The 26,889-nt window shown below is 39.9% G+C and overlaps 1 protein-coding gene across 1 annotated transcript in view; it reads left to right on the forward strand.

Moving 5' to 3' along the window:
- The window catches only part of LOC141956223 (CNK3/IPCEF1 fusion protein-like), a 155,785-nt gene extending 138,080 nt beyond the window's left edge, over positions 1-17,705 (forward strand). The window contains 3 exon segments of the mRNA XM_074896532.1: positions 3,578-3,944; positions 12,924-13,114; positions 16,599-17,705. Of these exon segments, the coding sequence (XP_074752633.1) occupies positions 3,578-3,944; positions 12,924-13,114; positions 16,599-16,799 (759 nt within the window). The 3' untranslated portion in view covers positions 16,800-17,705.
- The last annotated feature ends 9,184 nt before the right edge of the window (positions 17,706-26,889 follow it).

Genomic DNA, 26,889 nt, shown 5'->3' on the forward strand with positions numbered 1-26,889 from the left:
CCTTAAACTCTCTGATTTCCCTTCCCCTCATCCCCAGCTTAAAGTCCTTTCTCCCATGGATAAAGTTGTGTCTCCTGAGCAAAGCTGTCATCTTTTCATTCCAGTAGTGCCACTGGAATAAGTTCCAGCTGCCATGGGTCTGCCCTATGCTCAGCTTATGTGGTGGGTAGGAACAGTTAAGTACCAATGCAGCTGTGTTTGACTGCAAGTCAGAGTCATCTTTTAAATACCCAATTTAATACCCCTTTCCCTTCTGGACAAGTACTGGAGCAAGAAAACCACTGGAAGGACTGGGAAAGCACAGTTTCTAGTGGAAAGTCAATTCCAGGAGTGGAGCTCTTGATTGTCTCAGGGAAGGCTGGTTAAACTCTGCTTGTGGCCTGTTTATTTGCTGCGGAGTTTTTGAACCAAGCTGTGAGGTCCCAAACATGGATGGATTTATGTTGATACTCTGTGGGTACACCGCTTTTGGAAGGTCTGCTTGAATCTTCACAGATTACTACTGGGAGAGATACTCATCCTGGGAACCCAGCACAGCATCAGGAATGCCACAGACATTTACTGGGGTTCATTTCTTTTTATTTTTATATTTTTTAAAAGTTGCACTTCTTCCTCCTGAGTGATAAAGGGATCTTGCAAAATAGGAATTAGGAGCTATGGACATTCTAGAAAATCAACCCAATGCTGTCTTAAGAAGAAAGTCCTCCAAACCTCTTGAGACCAACTCCAGACTGAAAACTTTTAGTCTGGAAACCCAGGTGCAGGCTCTGTTACGTGTTAGAGTAGCAAACATTTTGCTGTACTTCTAGCACACAGTTTTAATTTGCTGTTCTGTTCTCTGCTGACCCAAACCATTCTGAAACTTGGAAAAAGTAGTAGTCATGAGCTTTCTATGTTTTTCCATGCTTTTGGGTACTGTGGAAGAAAACAGCAAGTGAGGAACAAGTAAATTTTAACATCTGTAGGACAAAAGTTAAAATGACTGTCTACATTAATTTCTTCACATGTGAATGGATTTACAGTTCAAAAACGATCAGCTATGTTGAGACAATAGATCACAGCAGTCTCAAAAGAGCAGTTGAAGTGTTTTGTGGTGATAATTTTTCTCTAAAAAATGCCTAGAGACTCATTGATCTCCAGTGGAATTCTTATGATCTTCTGACTCAAGAATCTGCTTTAGAAATGTCCCTAAAATGGAGATTTATTATTATGTGGATCATTGCAAAACTTCCAAAGGAACCACTCGAGTAAGTAGGTAAACATTTATCGTGCCAAAGAAAAAATCCCACAACACATATGTAGAGAAAAAGAAACATTCTGGCAGTCATCTTTATTCTCACCCACATTTTTTTTTTTTATTTAACACACAATGAAAATGAAAACAAAAATATATTCCACTCAGTGAGGCACAGTTTTCATTTCAATGGCACTTTCTTTTGCATGAACAAATGCCAAAAAAATAGAGGTGAGATCTAACATCTTCCTTTTCTGTCTTTGAACAATTGAAATTAGACCTTCACACCATGGGAGGAAGAGCTTTTACAGTTTGGTTGTTCTGTTTGACTGTACAAATGCTTCAACAATTTTTTTTTTGCATTAGGAGCTCTTAGATTAAGTGCTTCAGGTCACCTGTGTTCCCAAGGGTGTTTTTATCACTCGTACATGTAGTTTATGACAGCATCACCTTGTCTTTTGTTTTAGGATGCTTTTGTGAAAGTTTCCTTTTTAAAAACAAAAATGCACTTGAAACACAATGTTGTATTTCTTGTAATAGGAATATAAATTAAGTCTGGTCTCACAGTGTTTGGCAGAGTCTTGGAGGAATGGCTTTGAAAATTTACGAGTGAAGCAAGTGATACAAAGAAGTGTATCACTGATATAGGTGGCCCTCATCTTCTGAATTGGTTAGTAGATACATGATACAGCTAGATTCAAGCACAGGAAGGCAAATCAACTTTGCTTGATTTTTTTAATGTAAAAAGGAAATAGTATACATTACAGCAACACTGAATTGCAGAAGTTTATATATCATAATCCAAAAAAATTGTCGTCCTTGGTTTGGTTTATATGAATACATTTTATTTCTAGTTTACCAGGTTAGAAATACATATTACAAGCTAGTCACTTTATTGTGTTTGCAGCTTGCCCAGGTTTCCCTAGCAACACCTTCTCAGTAATTTTCAATACTTCCAGTCTAGTTATCATCTGTTTTAATCCTTACAAATTTATTCTACATATGTATTGAGAGCATAAACTTGCCAGAACTCTGGCCCATCAAGTCAGAATTCTGGCCAGTGCCAGAATCAGATGATTTGCACAAGGAGTAAATTTCAGCAGTAGCAGATACAAGAAATCTGGCTTTCATATCATGACGCTCTCATAATGATTTCTGATAGTTTCTGCTAAGAGCTTCACCGTAAGTCTTTGTCTCCCCTTGTCTTCCATTACTTCATTTATTACTGTCGATTAATCCTCTTCTGGGTATTTGTATGTATATTTGTGTGTTTGTGTATGTATTACTTGTCTATTTGACTTTCTTGACTCATCTTTTCAGTGACGTTTTGTGGCTAAGAAGCAGACTAGTGCTAGTTCTTCCTATGTGAGTTGTAAACGCCTACTGTAGACAAAGATTTGGGCATCTATTTTCTTGTCTAGGAAGATAAATACTTTTCAAAACTTTGTTCTTTCTCTCAACTTCTCTTTACATGAAATTGTGCATCTATCATACCCTCTCTTATTCAATTCCTAGCTCCTAATGATGACTGTAAGATGTTCCGAGACCTCTTTGATTGTATGCACTCTTGTTGAGTCAGGGTGACAAGTACAGTATGGAGGACCTTAAGATGTCTGAATGATTTCTGATGTGTTTCTAAGTGAAGTTTTGGCCCTTTTCCAGATTTATGTGCTGAAGGATGAATTTTAGCAGGTGAATGAGCAGCACAAATCTTGTACCCTTCCCCTTTTCCTGCCCTCTGTCCCATGAGTTCTTCTTTCTACCATTAACTTGCCATCATATTACCCATCAATTTTCCTGTCTTGGTGAATAATTAATCCCTAGAATGGACCAGGTAAAATGGTTCTGTGTGCTGAGAAGGTCAAGACACATCAGTGCTTGGGTCCATTTCTGTCTATCCATGGTTATGGCATTGGTGGATTTATTGAATGCTTCAAGGCAACTTCATGTTCAATGGCTAATTCAGTTTTTCTTCTGTACTCTTGATAAGACCAAGAAAGTGAAGACAAACTAAAGAGTGAATGTGGGTGTGAGACCTAGCCTGGAAGTCTACATTCAATGCAATATTTTTCCTTGGTCTATTGTTTTTAGGCATTGCCAGGTTTTTATCTGTTTTACCTCTGGCTTCCTTGTGGCTTAGTTTCTGAAGTTACTGTTCTGTAGGAGATTGGCTACCATACCTCAGGCTTTTTTTGATGGATAATTAATCACATTACATCAATTTTCAGTCAGTTAGCATTTCAACTGCATATCTATAACATGCAGAACCTGGGAACAGGAATAATGTGGAAATATTTTTTCTCACCCCCCCCATTTCTTTTTTTCTTTTTTTCTGGAATGCAGGATCAGCAGAAGTCTTCTTTCACCTCGACTCTGTCAAGTGAAGCATCTTGTTCTCTCTCCTCTCCTGAAAGCACATTCAACTCCCGAGAGTCATCATCTTCCTTAACGTCCAAAGTGGTTTATTCCGAGAGGCAGTCCTGCCGTGACCTAGTTAACAGCTCTGCCACAGAAGAGGGTGATCAGCCTTTAACTTTCTGCATACAGATTCACTCTGATGAACCGCCAGAAGTAGACTGTGGAGAGGCAGCAGAAAGCCAGGAGGTCCAGCTTTCCAGACCCAGTGGTGGATCCCAAAACTCTTTTTTAGGTCTGGATACACATTGTCTAGCTGTGCCAGATGCAACAGGACAGAGATCACTAGCCAAAGGTGAGCTAATGAGAGAGGAGATTTTTGTCTGCAGAGCCATACAATGTGGGAGTTCAGGGGTTTTCCCCAGCTTCCTTTCCCTTTCCTTTCTTTACGCTCTTCACTGAAGTTTTCCACTGGCACATAATTTATAACAAACATTTTGTTTATTGCACATTAAATATATAACCTAGTCTCTAACTGGTAAGTACGTTTACAGCTTTTCTCAATTTTTACCTCTATGTTTAAGAATATAGCCTTTGTACAAAATCCTAACATAGACATATTTTTATTAGCTTGCTTTATGTCAGTACAGCTGTCTTGTTAGGATTGGATCAAAATTTAAGAAAGTGTGTCATGGAACTCACACCCTAAGCAAAATGGCATATGTAGGAAGTGGTGAACGTGGGGTTAGGCCGATCCAATTTTAAAAATAAATTTGCATTTACTTCCAGTACATATTTCCTATTTGTTTCATTGAGCTTCATTGTAATCAAGGGGGAACAACTGCAATCCTGAATCAAAGTCCTTCAAGACTAGATTTAAGCAAGTGGGTATCTGCACAGGTATTCTCCTTCTGAAATGTGCTGCTAAATTAAAAAGGTGGTATAGTTCTAGAATTTGGTCATCGTTACTGTTAATAACTCTCCTGCCATAGCGAAGCAACATATCTTGCCTTTTGAGCAAAGCTACTTCTTCCTGCATTAAAAGCAGCTGAAGCACAAGAGGCGTTTCTGGCATACAATATACTAAAATGAGAAGATCCTCAGTGTGCTGCCTAGAGAGGTAATACATAAGGAAACAACGATATTCTTGTGCATCAGCTCTACCCATGATTCTAAATCCGTGTAAAGATTTGAAGTGAGTACTTTTGCTGAAAGAGCAGTGTTGTCTCAGTACAATGCAAAACAAAGGTGCATCCAAAAGCTTAGGCTGAAGGTAGTGCAAAGGTGGAAAGAAACAGCACTGGACTCGTTGGGAACTTAGGTTATCTCTCTGTAGGTAAACTTGGCACTGATTGAAAAATTATAGTATAAGGCACATTAGTTACATTGTCAGTCTCCTAGTTGTTTTACAAATATCAACAGTTAGCACACCTTTAGTTTGTCATACGTTTTTCTGATTTTACAAAAAGAAAAAAAAAAAAGGAAATTGAGTGAAGTACAGTTTTTAGCAAAAGAGAAAATTAATTCAGTGTGTTTTGTGCTCAGCTTCATTATCAGTCTTCTAGGCTGCTCTTCTAGAGACTTCTGTAGCAATGAAGATCAGTAAGAATTAAAAGCAAAATTAAGCATATGTACTATTTCTATGTAGCAGAAAAGAGTGGATATTTTGTGAAAATTACCGTGGAATCTAATTCCCATAAAGTCTGGCTTTGTAAATAGTGAAAAGGCTGAGGCTGACAGAAATGGGGTCCCTAATGAAAATATCACAAAGACTTAGTAAATGCATTGTCTTCTGTAATTTCACCTTCTGAGTTAAATTTGACTAAGTAATGCCTTTGGGAAACATTACTAGGTACATTCAGGTTGATAGATGGAGTATAGGTTATATATGGCATGGTGGCTTATAGATCCTGCTGAGCAAGATTCAGTGATTGCTCTTCAGAAATCTAAACTTTGGCTTAGACTATGTTACTCCAGTATTGTCACCAATCCTGCAGTAATGCATAGGTTAATGCTTTCCATTGTAATGGTAAGGGGGACAAGTACTTTTACAGATAGTCATAGAATTAACATGACACATTCATAGTCATTTAAAGCATAATTTGATAGGCTACATAGTAGTAACCTATTAAAATGGGATGAAAATGTAAATTGAGATACATCTTAGTATGTTTCTGCCATTTGCAAGGTGGTTTAATTTTCCCCAAAATATTCCTGGGGATATAAATTCTTCTGTTGCTTACTGCTTAGATGATGGCCAACCCTGATCCAGAACACTTCCATCCTAACCACACTGGTGATCTCTGATAGAATTCCAGAAATAGATAATTCCAATGAGACAGTCACTATGGAAACTATATAACCTCACTAGTTACTGTCTTCATCATAACCAGTTGCTGAACAAGTTAAGACATACACCATACACACATTTTTTCTTTCCTTTATCAGTCTGCAAAATATGGGGAGGGGATGGAGAATGTTGGCGTGTGTGGCCTTCCCCTGCAATGGCCACTAAAAAAAAAAGAAATAATTTGCAAGGAGATTAGTGAAGCTACTTTAATTTGAGAATGAGGTGGAAAATAAGGACTAACCTAAACTAGCAATTCAGTTCCAAATGAAAGTTATGAAAAAGGATGCAATTCTGGTTCTGTGGCTTATGCCCCAAGAATTTCCCCTTCCAGCTAGTTGATAAGGATGTGCACAAATACTGTGAGATGAATTCAGATTATGGCGTAAAAGCTAGCCGCATAACTTCATGATTTACAATAACTAGTAAGAATACCTCTGTTATCTGTTGGTAGACAAGAATGCATACCTCAGTGCAGTCCATATTTGTTTTACAGTGCTTCAGAATAGTGCATTTCTGACAGCTCATCATGTTTCAGAGTAATGAGACTGTCTAGGAGGAGACAGGTCCGTCTTGCATTGGCATCTGTCCTGAAAGCACATGTCCTGTGTGCATAAAGCCAGCCCTGCTGTTGTCAGAACAGCTATGTGGTCTTCTCAACCCACTCCCACAGAGCCTTCATGTGTGTCCATGCTCTCTCCTTCTGTTTGTGAGGATAGAAAAAACCTGTCACACACTCTCTTTGTGGACACATCTGCGTAGTGAAACCCCATGAGGAATTTCTGGCTGTAGCTGATAGCTGCCTAGAGCTGAGGTGAATGTTTACAAGAACTGAAGAGCATTTTTGTTGGCAAAAGTCAGAAATGAAGGCTAATGTGAGAAAAGTTAGTACCTAGAAGGAAGAAAGAGTAGCTGTGGCTTTGTGAGAAGAGCTTATCATGAAAATACGAAAGCATTGGAGAAGTGTCAGTGATGAGTTAAACAATGAAATAAAAGTTTCCCAGAGATAAATGGTTGAATCTTTGTAAGAGAAACTACAGGTTCAACTAAATGATCATGGATTATTTTCTCAGTTAAAATTATTTAACTAAATCTGGTAAGCAGCTGTGTTTTGTGCAAGGAGCTGTACCATATGATATTTTTAATGACACCACTCTAAGTGGTGTTATGACCATTCTCAGCCTTAATTCTCAGAGCTTGATTACTGGGGAGAGGTTACATACCGGAGAGTAATACAAAGATACAAAAAAGGAGTTTAACGTTTTTATCTTTTGAAAGATCAGCATTACATTTCCATTTACTTTGTGGTATTATTTAATATTTCTATGTTGTAGCTTGCTACATGCACAGTGACAAAGGATTCAAAGCTGCCTGTGACACAAAGAAACCAAAAGGTAAACAAGAAACACTTGAGAATACAAACATTTATCTGACTACGTGCTCTGTATCCAGAAGCTGGCCTTGCCCTGTCCGGGACAGCTAGACACACCCTACAGTCAAACTCTATCCTTTGTATTTCTCTGGCAACCACTGGAACAAAAAGTATCTGATTATGAGCCACCACCATCATAATAAAAAACTATGATAAAAAAGGAAGCTGTAGAAACTGAGAGATTAATATAAGAGAACAAGAATGTGTCTTTGTATTTATTTAGAGATCATCTACTATAGCAATAACATCCTTCTTCCTTGCATTTTTCTGAGGGGTTTATGATAATGTGAAGTTAATACATTTTGGCAAGGAATTCTTATGCTATGACTTCTGGTTTATTTATTTTACCTTAGCTCACAGTAACTGGTAGAAGATCTGGTGTGTGGTGATATTTTGAAAAAAAAAAACAACAGAAAGCTTTTCAAATGCCAGTTCAATTTTATTTGGGTTAGTTTTGTGGGAATGAGTTGGTTAAATAGGATCTGGATGCATTCAATTCCTTCTTTTCTCAGAACTGACATCCTCTTCCCCTCTGGAGTCTGCCTGTGCCAGTAATAGCCAGAACAGATCCTCTGGTGTGCTCTGGCCCCTTTGTTCCTTCTGCAAAAGTTACAGAAAACGGTTAGATCGTGGCTGAGACTAGCCAAGAAGTGTGCCTATGGTGAGAACAACTGTGTAGAGAAAAACCTGTGTGTGGTTATTTTGTTTCTCATCAAAAAGGCTTTAGAAATCACAGTGAAAACTATGGTGTTACGGTTTTCTGAAACCTCTGAAAAAGAGATTCTTATTTGTGGTGTTTGTAGTTCAGTCGGTTTGTTAAAATGCCATCCCTCACTGTTGAGTCCAGTATACTGTTATAGTCAAGAGCATTTAACTGTTGGTGGTAACATATTTTTCCTGTTATTTCTACCACTCTCTCATGCCTTTAGTTCTGAATTTGTCAGTGAGGAGTTTGCCTAAGCTATGCCTACCTAATTAAATATTTCCTGTCTTTTCTGTTCTGTAGTTATGTGGAAAATGTGATTTTCTCAAGGTGTCATCATATTTCTATTGAAAACTTTACTACCACAATGGAAGAGGGATGGGGAGGAGGGGGATGAGTAGGTAGGTAAGGGCAAAAGCAGATTATGCTTTTTTTCCTTTGCTTTCTCCAGCCTGGGCATATATGTTGTCCCATCGGTATAAAAAGTTTTGGCAGAATCAGAAATGGAGGTGCTGGCACAGCTACAAGAAGTTCATAAGAGTAGCAAAGATGAGAGGAAGAAGCAGATTTTTTTTCCTGGGATTAATACACAGTTGGAGAGCTGTGACATCTCAGTTAGAGAAAGGGAGAACAAGTATTTACCTTTCATCTTAGATTTTGCAAGATACATTCTGCTGGTTGTGGTTTTCAATGCAAAATGCTCTTTCTGCCAAACATTGCCAATTTCTATATCTTTACTGCTGGGAAACAATCAGCTTGATTTTTCACAGCTGCCTTTTGAAAAGTTCTGGATAATTTCACGTTTGTAGGCTTAAAGAGCATTAAAGTTGAGATTTCAGGCAGGATCCTGCAGGGCTGCTGCAAGGTGGGGAGTCTCAATATGTTAATGTCTCCCACCTGTGGCAAGTTGGCTGACAGGAAAGTGGAAGCTGAAAATTGAGGAGGTGAAGACGCTGGAGTGTTGAACCTTTGGCAGCTTGCTCTTGTCTGTGATATCTCCTGTCAGTTAGAGGGAAATTCCAGGTAAGTGGCACCGAGCCACAGAATTGTGTTTTACTTCTCCTGAAACAGAATTTGTCAGAATTTCTGACTTGCCTGAAATATTACTTCATTTTCTCACCCCAACCTAGAGGAATCTTTCTCTTGAACACTAAAATATCTCAGGGCAGAACTTCTCTTTTCCTTAGCTCAACATTGGTTCTTTTTCACTTTCCCCACTGTGGAGTCTGACAAAGTCAAAAGAGCTGTACAATGCTACAGAATTTTTCCAGAAGCGCTATGAAGATTTAGGAGGCTGCAAGGCTTGTGAATGAAGGGCATGGTACAGCATCCCAGGAAGACTGATCCTTCCAGTGACATCACTCAGCAGAATTGCTTGTAGTTAATACTGTCAAGGGAAGGGAAAAGGACACAATGCACATGTTCCCCTCTGTGCATGTACACACTCATAAATGCACACAATATTATCCTTCACTCTTGCTGTTTGTTCCTTACCACTAATCATGAAGTAGGATCTGAGAGAAAAATGTATGTATTTTATCTTTAAAATAGAATGAGGTAAAGAAGTGCTGTAGTAGCATTTCAGTTTCCTAACTTGCATGCCTAAGACAGAAAGTGCTTAGCTTGAAGGGTACTGGTGGAAGAGATAACTTGCAATATTATATTTTGAAGTGTTTTTGACTGTGCCTGGTGTTAGCTGTGTGACCTCACTGGAAGGACTCACTCCCACCAACTAGTGGGTCTTAACCTGTCACGTTAAGAATTTTTGCCAGCAAAATATATCCATCATTATAAACCTTCAGAGGCTAACAAAGCTCAGAGTAGGGGTGGTACATTTATCTTTGGGAGGCTGATACAGACAATCTGTTCGTTTTTCCATCAGGGCCTGAGCTTATGTACTGTATGCTTTTTGCATAAATTTTTACTTTGTGATGGAAAGCAAATATTTTGTAACAATTCAGTAGTACAGTCTAGACAACCCAGGTCTCACAGGAGGAATCCAAATCACTGAAACCTGATAATACAGAACTGCTGAATGCCTGTGCTTCTGCTGGAGGCTTGCTCATCTGCAGGTCAGTGCTCCGACTCCGGATGCAAGGGAATTAAGCAATACCAAGTTCTGGGAACATGTGCTGTGAATGTTTGAATCTAGAGAAAAAGTCTAGTCTGTGCTTAAGCCTTGAGTCACATTGCTTTATCTCTATTATTCAACCTTAATTTTCTCTCAGGTGTTTTGTGGGAAAAACATGCAAGCAAACTTCAGGTAGTGCTTTCTTTGTTTACTTTTGTGGCATTAAGAGGCTTGTGAAATAACATAATGCACCATTGTGTGAGTGAAGAAAAATCTATTTTCTTATCACAGATCATTTTATTGGGCTTGTTAACTGATTGCTAGACATAATGCCTCTTCCCTTCCTCCATTACCTCTCCCCCTTTCAGATTTACAGCATCAAGCTAGCATGTTCAGTGGCAGCTTCAAGCCTGCAAAACATGGGCTTTTGCTTTCTGAGCTTGGCTCAGGGGAACTCAGGACATTGAGGATAGAAGTCCAGATAGGTATCAGACAGTCTAGCTTCAATTTATAGACATTTATTGGCAGACATACTCTTTGTCAACAGCAGTATCTGATTCTATGCAAAAGCACAATATTAAGATACTGTTTTGTTATTTTTTAACTGTTGTAGAAGTTCACTGTTGATCAGTGTAAACAAAGATGGAGACAAGTACTGTATACCTCATACGTGGCTCTACACAGCCTGTAGATTTCATTCACCCTTGTTTTCCAAATGTTTCCTGAAATTCCATTTAGGTGGTGTACTGTCACTGCCTTTGTCTACCCAGTCTGAAGAATCCAGCATGCTCCTTTCCCTCTGGATTTAGCTGACCCTGATCAGTCCTTTGTGGGTGGGAGTGGTGGAAGAATAAAAAATAAGAGAGGAGTTTAAGGTTACAAACTTGAAAGAATACAGGAGCTGAATGCACACTGCTGGTCAAGTGTATCATCTGGGAGCCTTTTGCTGGGCTTTTCTGACTTTGGCTCCATCTTTTCCTGTGCTGAGTATTACTGTCCTCCTTACATTCACCCACAAGTGCATGGAAGATACTAGAATACTTAGCATGGAAGAAGAGTGTTCAGTTGAGGGTGTTTTCTCATGCTTGCTGTTTTGTGACCTCTTTAGGACACTGAAGAGCATCATGAGTTAGCTTCAAAAAGTATCTGGAGCAGGCACCTTATGTCCCCCATGGCTTGACTATTTTTTAAAGTTGCTAGACAGTATCAATGCAATTTTTTTTTCTTCTTATATATACTCTTTCTTGGAAATCTGATAAAGGTCAATTTATTGCTCAAAGTGATACTGTGCACAGTCCTGATGGGTGATGTCTACATTAGAGCTGACCCAGTCCTGTGCAGGAGCTGGATAATGGAACAACCAGCTGCTTCATCCCAGGAAAGTAGGCAGGAAGCTAGTTATGATTACGAGCCTCATGGCATAAGCCGACATTTTTCAGGAAATACTACTGCCGTGTATTATGCCTTACGCTTCCATTTTTTTCTATTTCCCACAGCTTGTTAAATATACAACAGTTCTCATTTTCCTCCCCCAGCACTGTACTAATGTTGGAAGCTATATTTAGTTCTTGTCAAGTTACAGCAGGCTTCTTATAATCACAAAGTAGTGAAAAAAAGGCCAGCAACACAGCGAAGGCAAATATTTGTAGCATATCATAAACCTTTCTTGTAACCTATATATTTAGAAAGAACAGCGTTGTAGGAGGATGTTGTACTTTTAAAAACATGTAAAAGATAAGGAGCAGCCTCATAAATGTGCTGACATGTTGAAGAAGTCTTTTGGCTGCAGCATGAGTGAGCAAAAGAACTTCCTCCTTTTGTTCAGAAAATGTTTGTGGACCGAAGATGATTTAGAAAAGTCAATGTTTAACTTTTCATTAAAAGGAAAAAGTGCCCATCCAGCACATGGAGGACAGCATTTGAGAAGAACTACCACTGCTGTCGCCAGTGAAATAAACACAGATGTTATCCCAGTGGATCCTGAGGGACTCATTAGCACCCTGAAAACAGCAGTAACTGTTTTTCCTTTAGCAAACACTGAAGTAGAAAAGCTTGTAGTGTAGACTGAGGGACAAGAATTGAGTTGCACAGTCTGTTGCTGAAAATGGCCTTCTGCCAAAACGCCCCTATATATGCCTGATACAGTTTTTGTTTTATTCTGAAAAATGTCTTTGCTTCAATTTTTATCTTGTTTTATGCTGTTTCATTCTCAGCTGTTTACTAGCTTTTCCTTTTATGTCCTTTCATGGAAGATGGTGCTGCAGCTTGGGAGCCATCAGAATAATTAAGGTGGAGATAAACAAGGCTTTATTGTTAGGCACCACAAGCAAATTCTGTGTTGCAGTCTGTGAACTGGTACACCAAATAGAATTTGACCTGTGAGTTGCCAGGTAGAACTGTAATTCACTGTGTGCAGGATGCAGGGAAGGGTGAATGGCTATAGGTGCTATCAAAGTTGTTTTCATTCAAGTGTAGCATTACTGACAGTTGTTCAATGTCTGTGATATATTCGGAGCATTAAAGCAGCACTCTATCTGTGGAAATACATGCTTGTATCTGTTTGGATCATGACCTGATTCTTATTACCAAACTCAAATGTTTTTATGTCTTTCTCATGTGCATTATTTCCCTATAAATTACCCTAAAAATTGCCCTTGGTTTTAACTCTAATACCATTACTTTTTGACTTGGCTAAGAACCTTCCTGATGGTTAAAATTAACATTTTTGCTGTCTGCTGCCATGTTCATGTTCTCATACCCAATTTATTCTTTTTTTTACAGATCAGGAAAAATGTGATGATGATGAGATGGAGCGACTTTACAAGTCATTAGAACAAGCAAGCCTGTCTCCCATTGGTGATCGTCGGCTGTCAACGAAGAAGGAGCTTAGAAAGTCATTTATCAAACGCAGCAAAAACCCCTCCATTAATGAGAAACTCCACCAAATTCGAATGCTGAACAGCACGTTAAAGGTGAGGTCACAGAACTAGCCAAGGGAAAGCCTGAGAGAAAGAGACAACTTGACTGGAAAAAAGAAGTAAGCCTAGACTTCAGCCACACTCTAATTACATATTTACATAAAGCCCCAGAGAATTTGGTTAAGTTTTTGAAATTGTTTTCTACTTCATTCTGAATACTGATCTGTGTTTTGTTGTTCAATTTGAACTGGAAGCAGAGGCAATAGTTCAGAGGGGACTCTTCTTGCAGAAGTTCCAGACCATTTGGAAAATTTAATAAAGAAAGCTTCTCTTAGTTATCTGGAAAACTTGCAAACTCAGCTGAATGCACTAAACAGAGTAGCCTTAAAAAAGAAAAAGCAGACAAAGTAAGCTGATGCTAAAGGACATGAAAATGACCCTGAGCCAAAAAAAGTTTTCCTTATGTGATTATTGGAGAATGTACAGGATATGCCAAAGCTATTGTAAAGGCCTCCTGTAACTAAAATATTTTTAATAACAAAAGCATCCTGCTTTTATGTTGGAAATGTATCATGAACTGGAGGGGTGGAGGGGTTCAGAGGACATTCTATGAAAGGGCCAGTAAATCTGTCTGGAATATGGGGATTTACGAGGCTGTTTACTCGCCAGCATCAAGTATCATGGGATTTCAAAGCCTGCTTCTGAATGGTACTGAGGGAAACAGAAAGCTTAACCATAGCATTTAAACTGTAAGGAGAAGAAAGAATAAATGTAAACCTGGGGCTTCATTTGTTTCTTTTTGTATGCATTAGAACCAGGAATTGAGTGTTTCAAGTGTGTGTGTTTGGCTTCAGGCATTGTAAGCTGGAGAAATGCATGTAAAAACTTCTCCTACCAGCACAGTTATTGATTTGATTATTAGTTGCAATGGGAGGCTTGGCCTTGACACCTGGGCCTGTGTTAAAATTCCTGAACATACAGTTGAGAAGACAAGTGGGAATAGAGGCATTCTCCATGGCTCAGTATGAGACCTGATGGAGTCTCTCCTCAGTATCACAGAGTTTTCAGTGATGTACTGACTATAGCAGTATTCATCTGCATCAGTGATAAAGCAAGCTCACCACTAACAAGAAAGTTAGCTTAAAAAGTATGCCTGTTTTATGGGACAGGAAGCTAAATATAGAAACATACTGTAGTTTTCCCTGATAGGAGCCTCCCTGATAAATCTAAGAAGCAGTTAGTACAAAATAGAGTTGTATCTTGTGGACAATCAACCTCATTAATACAGAGCTGAATGGAAGCCTTACTGCCAGACATGGGCAAGGAGGACAGCTTTACGTTGGTTTAGTATGGGTGTATTGTATAAATTACGATTAACAGTGTTTATAACCATAGGCTTGTCTGACACTTGTATTTAATATGGAAAAATAACTTTTGGAGTGTTCATAATGTATAAAATGTGTTGATCGCTTTCTTCAATCTAAGAAACTGGACTATTGACAAGACAAATACAGCACAGACATTTTCTCACAGACACAAAGAGAGTTCTATACACAGCAGTGGTTAAGTTAGCCTGTCTGAAGGGCAAATGTCTGCAGTGGTAAAGTGCTATATTATTTGCATCAGTGGGATTATGTGCTTTTAAAGTCAATTTTCTTAATGTATAACATGAGGCAATTGGAAATGATCTATTGGAAATTTAAAAATCAGGGAAATTTTTCATCTGATCCGTATTTACTCTGTTTTAATTAAACCCCTATTAGTTTTAGAAGTTATATGAGCAAAATTCAGTGCAATTTTAATTTTAGACTTTTGACTCCACATCTTTAAAATGGATTAATGTTGCTGCCACAATATATCATTAACAAAACATACTTTGGATTGTTTGGAAGAGAAGAAAGCTGTGCACAAATGCATCATAGGCTTAATGGATGTGGGAAATAAATTTAGTGGTACTGGAAAAATTCCATGTCATGGCTTTTTGCCACCGAGGTCTTCCACTGCAAAAACTTTTTTCTCCCTCTACCTCCCTATCAGCTCTTCTTCTCTTAAGCTAACTACGCATATCTCTGCATCGAAGTCAGAAGCATTCTTCCAAGGACTGATGCTAGCTAGGTCTTTAGGGTAGGACCTGTGTAAGACAACAGTTGAACAAGGTTTTTGTGTTGAAAAAGCAGCTCAGGCATCACAGGGATTAGAGTAGTTGATAGTTCATTATAGTAGTAGTGAGATATGGATGTGTAAGCAATCAATTGCTACTATCAGGAAGTGTCGTGAATGTGTGGGAGTATTTTCAAGGTGTTTTCAAAGCAGCCACTAGCACAGAGTGTCCTCAGGCATGATGAAGCTGGTGGCAGTAGGAGAAGATGCTTAGAACTATTCCATTGCTTTTACACACAGACTGGGGCAGGGGGGGATGGAGCCAGGCAAAAGCAGTAAAGGTTTGTTAGTGCAGCATGGTGCCTCCATTAAGAAACTGTAGATGCTAACTAGGGCTTCTCTATCCTGTGGTCCACTGCATGGATAGGCAATAAGGGCTGGAAAAGCAAAGTGGTTCTCCGTGTCAGAAATGTGAGGACATCAATGAACATAAATATCTAAAGGGAGGATGTAAAGAAGACAGAGCCAGGCTGTTCTCAGTGGTGCTCAGTGGCAGAAGCAGAAGCAGGGGACAGAAACATGGGAGGTTCCCTCTGAACATCAAGAAACACTTTTTTACTGCGAGCGTTGATTGAACACTGGCACAGGTTGCCCAGAGAGGCTGTGGAGTCTTCCATCCTTAGAGATATTCAAAAGCTGCCTGGATATGGTCCTAGACAGCCGGCTCTAAGTGGCTCTGCTTGAGGAAGGGGATTGGATCAAATGACTTCCAAAGGTCCCTTCCAACCTCAAGCATTCTGTGATTCTGTGACATAAAGTGTCTCAGCGTCCCTATATCTGTGGCTGTTCATAACTTACAATTGAACCAGGGTGCCTGCAGTATATGGTCTGAGTTGCTCTTGTGTAAAAGTAGAGACCAGATTTAGTAGTAGTAGCTGGCAATAGATGTATTAGCATCCACATGTGCTCTCGGCACTCTACTGCCAGTGTACAGATTATATCTAAAATGATTTTCTGTCTAGCTCCCAGAAGAGACCTTTATAATGTGGCCTGGGAATAAGTATTTTTTGAGAAAGTTGGAACTGATGTGAATTACAGAAATAATGCTGTTGTGTCTAGTTTCATACACATGCTAACTTGTTGTGAGACAGCATAATGATGTCTAATTTTCACATGAATCCTCTCTCATCAAGTTTTGCTAAGAAACCTACAAAATATAAAATCTATATGAAATCGTAACCTTGAGTTCAACTGGGATGAATTTCTGCCGTGGACTTAACTTTGATGATCTCCTTTCTGAAAATGGAAACATGTTGTCAGGAGGATGGATAGTTGGTCATCTCCTTGTGACATGGTTCTCTAATGTTTCTGGAGTGTTTTTTTATGGACAATGAGCTTGACAGTTTCTGTGGGAAATAACCACTTGTTCTCTTCCTAGTGTAAGGAACATGACCTGGCTACAATTAACCAGTTGCTAGAGGACCCAAAACTGACAGCAATGAAGTACAGAGAGTGGAGAAACACAAACATCATGTTGGTCCAAGACATTTATCAGCAGCAGGAGGTCCAGGACATGTCCACAGAGAATAGTGAGGAGCAAGAGATGACTCCACAGCCTATGACTGAAAGTGCTATCTGAGGCCATGGTTCGATGGTTCATGGCAAGATTTTTCCCCATGGGTCTTCACATACAGGCACTTTAAACTGCTGCATTTTGAGGATTGCTTTTGTTCAAGTGTTCTTCGAAAGGAAAACAAATTCTTCTCCCAAGTTTTAGTTCTTCTTGCAAAACTCATGTCAAAATGGTGAATCCCCCAAATTAAAAAAAAAACATGCCTGAACCTGGGCTGCATACCTAAGAAGATTATTTTATGAAGCAGTGAAGAAATGTTTTTCCATCCTTGGAGAAGTAAATTAAGTATGTCTAGCTCTTGGAAGTCACAGAACTGTATAATATGTACTGTATAAATGTGAGATCATTTAAGTTGTTTTAACCATGTAACTTACCGTTAAAAGGAAGCTAGAACAATGTTGACAGGATGTAGTCTACCTTTTTACCCTGTAAGGTAACCTGCTGTATGCATTTTCATCTCTACATTAATTCACTTTCACCATTCTACCCATTTAAACTGAGACAAATAGTAATTATGCATGAGTTTATACTACAGACAGCTGTCAGGCACCTGGTTTGTGCTCTGCCTGATGCTTTATGAGTTTCAAATTTATTTATGGACCAGACCAAGGTACTGTCTTTCTACATGAAGAGAAGGTCTTTCAATGTTTGTTAACATGTAATTTTCTGTGAGGCAGCTAATGCTTCAACAAGTATCAGCTTTTTTTACTGATTTGGTAGAATTCCTTGGAAGATTATTTTCCTTCTAATTTTTGACAGCTGTGAATATATAAGGTACAAGTTCATCCCAGATTCCTACTTAGGTAGGTGATCAAGTTCACAAGACAGAAGCTAAATAATTCAATTCCTGATGTGGACCTGAAAGTGTAAAACATAGCTGCATATATTTTTGTAAATATATGTAATTTTATGGCTTATATGAATGTGACTATGTACTGTATATATGTTTTATTTATATATTTATATATGCTGAATTTCCTAATGTAGATAGGCACATATGGACCAGACCTGCCCCAATGAGAATGCTTACAGGTTGACTTGAAATGCCTCTATGTTTTTTGTTCCATTATGAATCACAATAATAGCTCTACAACTGAAGCTACACTGGGACATCTGATGTAACTTCTTCTGTCTTTCTAGCTTTGAGTTTTAGATGAAGAAAATCTTCAGGGCAGGAAAATAAGTTTTCTAGAAAGTTTCAAGATTTCCCTTTGGGCAAATAAAAATAAGTATGTTAGGGGTTTTGTTGGAGGATCATAACTTCTTGCCTTCACTGTCCTCAGTACAAGGTTTGGGGTTTTTGCCTTCCCATCTTTTGCATGTGTACAAGTATGAGGAACTTTGCAGAGTGCTGAATTTTTAAAAGGAAGAATTAGTCCACCATTCTCAAATTAGTGCCACTTCAGGAACTGTGGCAATCAGCCCTTCTGTTGGCTATTTCGTAATGGTATTCTTTGTCATTAGTTTTCAACACAGTTTATCTTTTAAACGAAAATACACTTTACAGATGCACCTGTCTTTATACATTGTGTTTTATCATAGCTTGACTGAGAAAACAAAAGTTAATAGTGTTAGTGGGAACATGTGAAATCTTTTCCACCTGTGTAGTGATAAGTTTGACTGTTGACACTGCATTTTTAACAATCAGCAGCTTTCCTTTTAAAATTGAGACATGGAGCTATGTCCCAATGCATCCAAAAATGGCAGTTAAGGCTGTATTGAGTGTGAGAACTGAGGAGCAGATGATAAGCTATAAGAAAAGGGAAATAGAAGGAAGAATCTAGGCTCCTTTGATATAGGCTTTAATGGGAGAGGGTCAGGGGAAATGGTGGCTGGTTGAATGCTGTACTTGGGGATAGTGTTACTGCCTCAGGTATAAAAGGGTTTACGAGTGTGAGGATAAGGACTGATATTGGGTCAGGACTTAATAATTGGGGCTAGTCTGCTGGTGCTAAATAACTGATAATTAATGGATGTCAAATTGCATGTACATTTTTCTCTCCCAAGTGCTAGTTTCTCATAAAACAGTGTGTAAACACCAAACGCCATTTTTCTTCAAAAGCATCTTAGATCTTAAAAAAAAGCACATGCTTAAGTGGTCTGTTGAACAGGGCCAGACGAGTCAGTGCCTTGCAGTTCTCAGAAAAGTTCTAGTCAACTCCGTTTGCTGAAATAGATTTGCACTATACAAAGGAAAGCACTGTGTGGCCTGCACATGCTGTGTTGGCTCTTTTCACACTGTGCTTGTATAAGCATATACAAAACAGGTTTCCCAAATATAGAGATAGACAAATGTCTTTGGACTACTCAAACTCTACTATTGGTTTTGATAGATTACATAGCCTAAAATAGCTTTTAAATTACTTTCAGATGGTCAGTAGATACTTACTGTTGAACAACTGAGGTTTTGGAAACCTACTGAGTATGGTCTGTATCACCCTCTTAGAAAAGAACAGAAAATTCTTGAATGGTATTCTTTAATGCAGTCATTATTTTAACAAATTTCTGTGTGTTCAAGAAAACAAATGTATGGGTTTTATGCAAGTGCAGCGCTGGGGGTCTATCTCCATTCTCTTCGGCTATTGTTTAGACAAGTGGAAAACGTGAGAAATGTGAAGTGAAAATTGTAGTAAAACAGGATTAATTTTCCAACACTGCTAATTAATGTGATAGTTTTCACTTGGTGCTGGATTCATCGCAATGGGCTGCACAGCTACAATCGGAGACATAATTGTGCACAAGCAGACAGCTACAGCCAGTGAATGCAGCAGGGAGCCACCTCGGCTGGAAAAACTTGGACAACTCTCTGCTCCGTTCAGTGATACTTGGGGTAAACAGTATCTGTCGGTCTGAATTTGGAAGGCCTGCACTATTGACTCATAGCATAAGAAAACTGTGCATCCCTAGTGAGTGTCCAAAAGTCTTTAGCTATCTGCCTCATGGGACTTGTTTTCTGTACTTTTTCATGAGAAAGTGTGTGTGCATGGATGTGTGCATGTGCGCAATTATTCCTTTGTCAGTAAAGCCTTTTGCTATTGGTGCAGTCAGTCCGGCTTTGCAGATTTTGGAGTAACTAATGACAATGTCTAATTTCAGCTGTTTCTGCAGCTTGTTTCTGGTGGCTTTTCTGGAAATCAGATTTCTCTGGTTTGGTGGTGTAGATCTCATGAGCTACCAGAATGAGGTGGGATCACATTTCCTTTCCTAAGATGGGAGAGGTTTCATGTGGGGACTGTGAATTGTTTCTGCATCTAGTTCTGATTATTTACTCAATACTGGGTTTCATCTGAAGCACGAATAAACAGGAATAAATAATGTGCTACAATTTTTTTTTTTTTTCCAAATAATTTTATTTTTGGAGGAAACCTTCATATTGAGAGAAAAGGCTGTTTTGGGACAGCCAAGGAGGGAGAAGAAGAAAAGAGGTAGTATTTTATTTAAAACTGTGTAGAATTTCAGAATTTAAAATTATTTCTAACTAGGAAAAATTATGGGCATGTTGCATCTATTGTGCGAGCCTGTAAGCTTACATGTGTATTGCAGTTATAATATAAAAAATTTGTATGTTTTAACTCTTAAAGAAGCAAGGAGTCCATGTAAACATACTTCTGTGTTAGAAACTCTTATGTTCTGTGGCTGAAGTTTGAGGGTTGGGCTTTTTTTTGTTGTTTTACTTGTTTGGTGGTACAAAAGTGACCAATTGCAACGAGATTCGGGTTTAACTCAATTTATGAGACATGTCTTTCTGTTAACAGGAAGCCAAAGTGGTTTTCTTGTAGTAGCAGAGCCGAAGTGGTATTTCCTGTTTTGTGTGGGGCATTTCAAAGCAGCAGACCTTTTAAGATGTCAGTCAGCCTTTTCTTGACAGCTTGAAGATTTATCCCAGTTTGGTCTGCTTCAAGCTGCCATATTCTTGCATTTTTAAGGACTGGTTTCATTATTAACTAAAACAAAAATTGAAGTTAAAAAAGGAAAAGGAAAAACAGAACAGAAAAGCTCTGAGCTAAAATGAGGCTGAAATTCTTGTCTCTGTGTATAAAGGTAATGGGAGATAAGCTTCACAAAAGCTAGGCATTTCAACACTGAAAAAAGATTGTCAGATGTTGAGGAGAGTACTACATTCCTTGATATTTGCTACGGGAGAAGTTCCAAGATCTGTCTGCTCTGGAAAAATGAATATTTTTCTAATTTATTTCCTCCTGGTAAAAATCCAGAGGGAGTGGTTTATAAGTTGGCAGAAAGTTGAGAATGAAATATGCATATAATTCATTGGTAGTTCATCAACCTTGACGTATTCCTTGAAATGATTGACTTTAGATGACACAGCCTTTAATGCAGAAAATCCATTTCTTTGGATTCTTTGGGAAACCACTGTACCTACCACAGTGTCTGAGGCTTACGTATCCCACCTGGCCCACATGGGGTCCATTTTGAAGATGTAGGTGTATGGCATTTCTATAGGGTAAATAGCTTAAGTCATCATACCACAGCTTAGGAACCATGTGAACTCTAACACTCCCTGTGTCCTAGATGCCATAGGACCTACCCAAATTATTCTAACTCGAAGTTGCTTATGGCAGTTTTACCTTCTCCCACCTAAAGATAAATAAAAGAGGATATGAAAACTTGTCTCCCACTCTCATGTGAAGAAAAACTAGCACTAGTCTAGCAAAGATTCAGGTAAGTCACTTTGTTTACGGATGTTTAGCAAACTTTACCTGGTGAAATGCCATATGTGCATGCTAATAGCAGTGCTCTTGTGCAAAGCTTTCAATGCTGAGGACTGCCCAAAAGGAGGAGTGGGGGTGTCTATTCCATCACCCTCTGAGGAGACAGGGAAAGCCATGCACAGAGGAGTACTTGCAAGGATATTGGTTAGGCAGGGACAGGGCCTCCATCATCATGAATGTATATGGAATCTCAATTTGGTATTTTATCTTCTAAGTCTATTTTTTTTTTCACTGGTTTCAAACTCAAAGCACAATGTTTTCACCCAGCGCTGCCTTTTTACTGTTTGTTGCCCACACATGTGACTTGATTTTAATGGAATGATACACACATCTTGCAGAATGAGAGCCTTATGTTTGCACTTGTCAATTAAACACTGAAATGAGAGAATATTTTGCTCAGCCTTTTTTTTTTTTTTTTTTTTTTTTTCACTTTTCACTGTGGATTTTTCAGTTTACTACTATATAATGAAATAAGGATTTTCTGGTTGTTTAAACAAGCAATTTTCTCTTGTGACTAATATTACTATTAATTTGAATAATCTGGGACCAGGAAGAGACAATGGTTTAACTGAGGAATGCCTTCCACTAGTTGGTAATGTAATTTTTGAAACTGCTGTTAAATTAGTTAATTCCCTTTAATTGGTTACTGTGGCCACACTTAAGGCAGGATGGGTTTTTTTTTGTTGTTGTGTGTGGTTTTTTTTTTTTTTTATGGGGATCTTTGTCAAAAGAGTTTCAGTTTAGATGGAGAGACCAGCCCCACAGAAGCACAGTGAAAGCATGTTTCCTAAGAAATGAGCTTGTCTAAGGGTTCAGCTGCCCTGGAGGAAGAAAGTCACCGTCCCCCTCTCTTCCCTCAATCTCCTACACTGCTTGCCTCGGGCTAATCCGCTCATCATTTGGCACCTCTTGTCAGTTCAGCCAAGTCAGGTAACAAGGAACAGGCATAGCAAACCAGAGAGTCGTCTACTGCGATGATGAATAAAGTTGGATTATGGAGAGGTTCTGTGCCTGCCAGAGTCACCACAGGGGAGGGAGCTGGATTGTGTAGGCAGAAGCAGAAGAGCTGCATAAGTGGGCGGGAAGAGGGGGACCTCTTCCTTTTAGGAGCAGAGCCTTAGTTTGACTCAGCTTCCCCCAAACCTATAGCTTCACTTTCATCAAGTGATTATTTCCCTTTTTTCCCTCTGCAACACGTGGTTGTGAAAACAACCTGAGGGAACAGCTTTCATGTGGAGTTCATGCTCTTTGTTTCTGTGCCTCATGCATGGCCAAATGTTTTGTTTCTGGGCCTGAAAGCCAAACTTTACAAAAAACAATGTTATGTTTCCTTCAGCTCCTTCCTGGCATTCCTGCTGCAGGGGTGGTGGTGCAGGCAAGAGAGAGGCAGTGGCTGGGGCTGGAGCACCATACATGCACCCATTTACACCCAGCTATGAAACCACACCTCATTGGTTTTGACCACCTCTTATTTTCCTCTGGCTTTTGATTTATGCCCTCCTGTGGTAGTACAAAACTTGACCTGTTCCAAAGTTTTATAAGAATAGAAATGAATTGCTCATCATGATTTGGACTTTGTCTTTTGTCTGCTTAAAAAACCAGCTCGGCTTCACCAGGCTTCCAGACAGCCCCTGTGAGCCTGCGGTCAGTATGTTCCCGGGCAATACAGAGGGCAAAGGTGCCATTCCTGGCATCTGTTTCATCACTTCCATGTTTTGGAAAGGCCCAGTCATACTTTTTCTCATATCATCATGGGCTGTTTCTTACTGCTGGAAGAAAGTACTTACTGTCAGGAGGGAATTTGGTCTATTACCTTCCTGTGCTCAAGAAATGACCTAGTTGTCACTAGGGGATGTTCAGATTTGTCTGCTGGAAGCCTTGGTAGTACATGGGATACTGTGCATGGTGACAAAATGCTCTGTTATTTTGATGGGGAAATGTGTATCTTTCATCTTCTCAGTTCTGGGCAGAGCCGTGTCAATCTCGGGCAGACTCATTAGTTATCCTCGTGTTGCTGGTGGGAAAACACAGCTTGCAAATGGGTCTCAGCGTTTTTTCTGATGGAGAAAACTGATCCCTTAGCATAGCCTGCTGGCTGTTAGCGAGACAGCAAGCAAGGCAGAAAATTACGGGTTTATATGTAAGAGGGGAAGTAAAAGTGTTACTGCTGTAGGCGTGATGATCTCAGTCTACATTTGGGCAAGTTTTACAGTGAAGTGACAGCATTTGCTGCAGGTGTAAAAATGGAGATGCTGTCTGGCACACTGGCCCTCTCCAGACCTGAAACAGAAGCAGTAAACTGAAACCAAGTGCAGTCTGAGGATAAAGATGCTCTGTGAGGAAAAGCCAGTTAATGCCTGAGGGGCCAAGGCAGGCCTAGTAAAGGAGAGGTGATAAATCTCTGTGAAAAAGGGGTGATTATTGCTGGGGGAAAATGAGGGGCATGAGATCAGTGGAAACCCACAACCTGCCATACAACCGGTGTCTTGGAGGGGATGATTTTTAGTATTTGGTTATTTAACATCCATGAAACTCAGCTGGTAACTTGTTAAAGCTGTTTTGCAGACCACCCTAAAAGATGAGGGTTGAGAGGTCAGAGGTTGTTTTGTGGAAAATACTCTCATGCTGGTGTTAAGGACCATGGCATGTTCCTGTCCCTCATGAAATGTCTGTGTGAGTGTGGTAAAACCCAAAAGCCACCATCATGGTGTGGCACAGGAAGACAGCTGAAAATTAAGAGGCATCTCCCATGTCCTCAGCCCCTGCAATGGCAGCCATGTCCTGATAATCTATGAGCCTATCTGTGCTCTTGCGGTCCTGTTGCTGAAGTAGAAGGTATATTTCTCAGGTGCATTTTCTTAAATCTTATTTTTATTACAGACAGTAAATTCAGTTCACCTTGGCTAGCCCTTAAGTTCATAAATTACAGCAGCGATGAAGATGACCCTGGTGGTGATGTCTTTTCCTGTGTAATTTGAAAATTTAATTCAAAAATGTCAGGAGGAGTCCCAAATAAAATTTCATACTGCTGTAGAACACACACATCACCTTTCCAGCTTGATGTGATATTTCATCATGACCATCATTTGTTTTCTGTGAAATAATTTGTTCTGCTCATCTTGTAGATGACAAGTTGAGGCAATTTGGGTGGCTGCATCTTATGTGCTGCCTCTGAACTGTGTTTTCTAACACACAAGAAAGGATGAATTATGGTGCTGATACTGTCTGGAAGAAGCAGATGAAAGTATCAGAACTGAGGCAGCAAACAAAGCTTAGCACTTTGGATACAGTAACACAAATTATGTATATGTCTTGAAAAGGGGATGTGGGAACCTCACTCATTAAACAAAGGAAGGAAAACAGTCCCATGAGGAATCAGAGGAATGATGAAGGCAGAGTTTGTGTGACAACACTGTTCATACAAAAATCTGAGAGTGAAGTAACCCCTGGGAACAAAGTCCAGATGCAGAATGGTGTTGGCTGGTTTGGGAGCGTGGCTGCTCTGAGTGATCGCAGGGCAACGTGCTTGGGCCATACCCCAGGCAGGCCCGTGTGCTGGGTCAGAGGAATGAGAGATGACATGGCCAGGCCTTTCCTCCAGATGTTATAACCCATGCTAGCTGTTCTCTGACATGATGCTGATTTGTGGAACTGGGCTCAGCTTAGATCACCTGGTCTGCATTTTTATTTCTGCCTGAGGATATATGTGGTAGGGTAAAGGATGGCAATGACTGAAGTGCCTGGTTTATTGGCCTTCTCCTGTGAAGGCCCTTCCTTGGACTGCAGTTGTGTCTAAGGCTGGCCAGGGTTTCTTGTTCATATTTCAGTGTTGGTCCAATTTCTCTTGCTGATAAAGGTTAGTCTAAAATTAAGATAAGCTTTAGTGCCAGAGAAAGTGCGGGTTAATATTGGGTGTGGGAGAGGTCACAGAGGTGAATGCTGCATCATGCACCTATCTTTGCTTTGTTTCTAGCTGTGGCCCTGGTGTGTGCCAAGGGGGATGTTCATGATTGAGTTTAGGCTTAGACTGTGTCAGGGTTCAGGACAGAAGTAATTTAGGATCTCTATTACTAGGTCCTTCATGAGCAAATGGAATTGATTTAAGATAGGAGATCCACGGGTAGGCAGAAACTTGTCTCTAGGGTTGCATTCAGTTTAGCATAGTGACAGCTGATGGTACCATCATTACTTTCTTGGTAGCAGAAAAAGCTCAGAGGATATTTTAGGATTAGCAAAAGCTGTTCCCTTTTCTTTTAATTTTGATTTGGGGATGGGTGGCATTCTTAGATTAGGGTGACAGCTAAGGTTTGGGCTATGGTTAGGCCATGTGTTGACTTTTGCTTTTTAGTCTCTGCCCACCCTAGATCTGTTCTACCTGTGCCCTAATTGTCACTTTTGTCTGTAATAACCCTAAATGTAACTTTTAAATGCCTTTAAAATAAAGAGCAGCCCTGTTAAAATGTTTGTACCTGTCTTATAGGCCCCCTTTAAGTACTGAAAGGCTTCAATAAGATCTCCCTGGAGCCTTCTCTTCTCCATAGTGAACAACCCCGATTCTCTCAGCCTTTCTTCATAGGAGAGATGTTTCATCCCTCTGATAATTTTTGTGGCCTTCCTCTGAACCCACTGCAACAGGATGGTGTCTTTCCTGTGCCAAGGGCTCCAAAGCTGGACACACTGCTCCAGGTGGGGTCTCATGGGAGAGGAGTAAAGGGGCAGAATCTGCTTGCTTGACATGCTGGCCACACCTCTCTTGATGCAGCCCGGGATACAGTTGGATTTCTGGGCTGCAAGTGCACATTGCTGGCTCATGTCCAGCTTTTCATCTACCAGTACCCCCAAGTCCTTCTCTGCAGGGCTGCTCTCAATCCCTTCATCCACAAACCTGTACTGATATCAGGGGTTACCCTGACCTATGTGCAGGACCTTGCATTTGGCCTTGTTGAACCTCATGAGGTTCACATGGGCCCACTTCTTGAGCTTGTCCAGGTCCCTCTGGATGGCACATCCCTTCCCTCAGGCATCAGTCACACCAGTCAGCTTGGTGTTGTCTGCAAACTTGCTGATGGTGCGCTCACTCCCACTGTCTATGTCATTGATGAAGCTATTAAACAGTACTGGTCCAGTATGAACCCCTGAGGGACACCACTTGTCACCAATCTCCATTTGGACATTGAACTTTTGACCACTACCCTCTGGATGCGAACATCTAACCAATTCCTCATCCACTGAACAGTCCGCCCATCACATCCATATCTCTCCAATTTAAAGACAAGGATGTTGTGGGGATCTGTGTCAAAGACCATACAGAAGTCCAGATAGATGACATCTGTATCTCTTCCCTTGTCCACTGATGTGGTCATTCC

Source organism: Athene noctua, chromosome 1 (genome assembly GCF_965140245.1).
Source record: "Athene noctua chromosome 1, bAthNoc1.hap1.1, whole genome shotgun sequence".
Taxonomy (NCBI): Eukaryota; Metazoa; Chordata; class Aves; order Strigiformes; family Strigidae; genus Athene; species Athene noctua.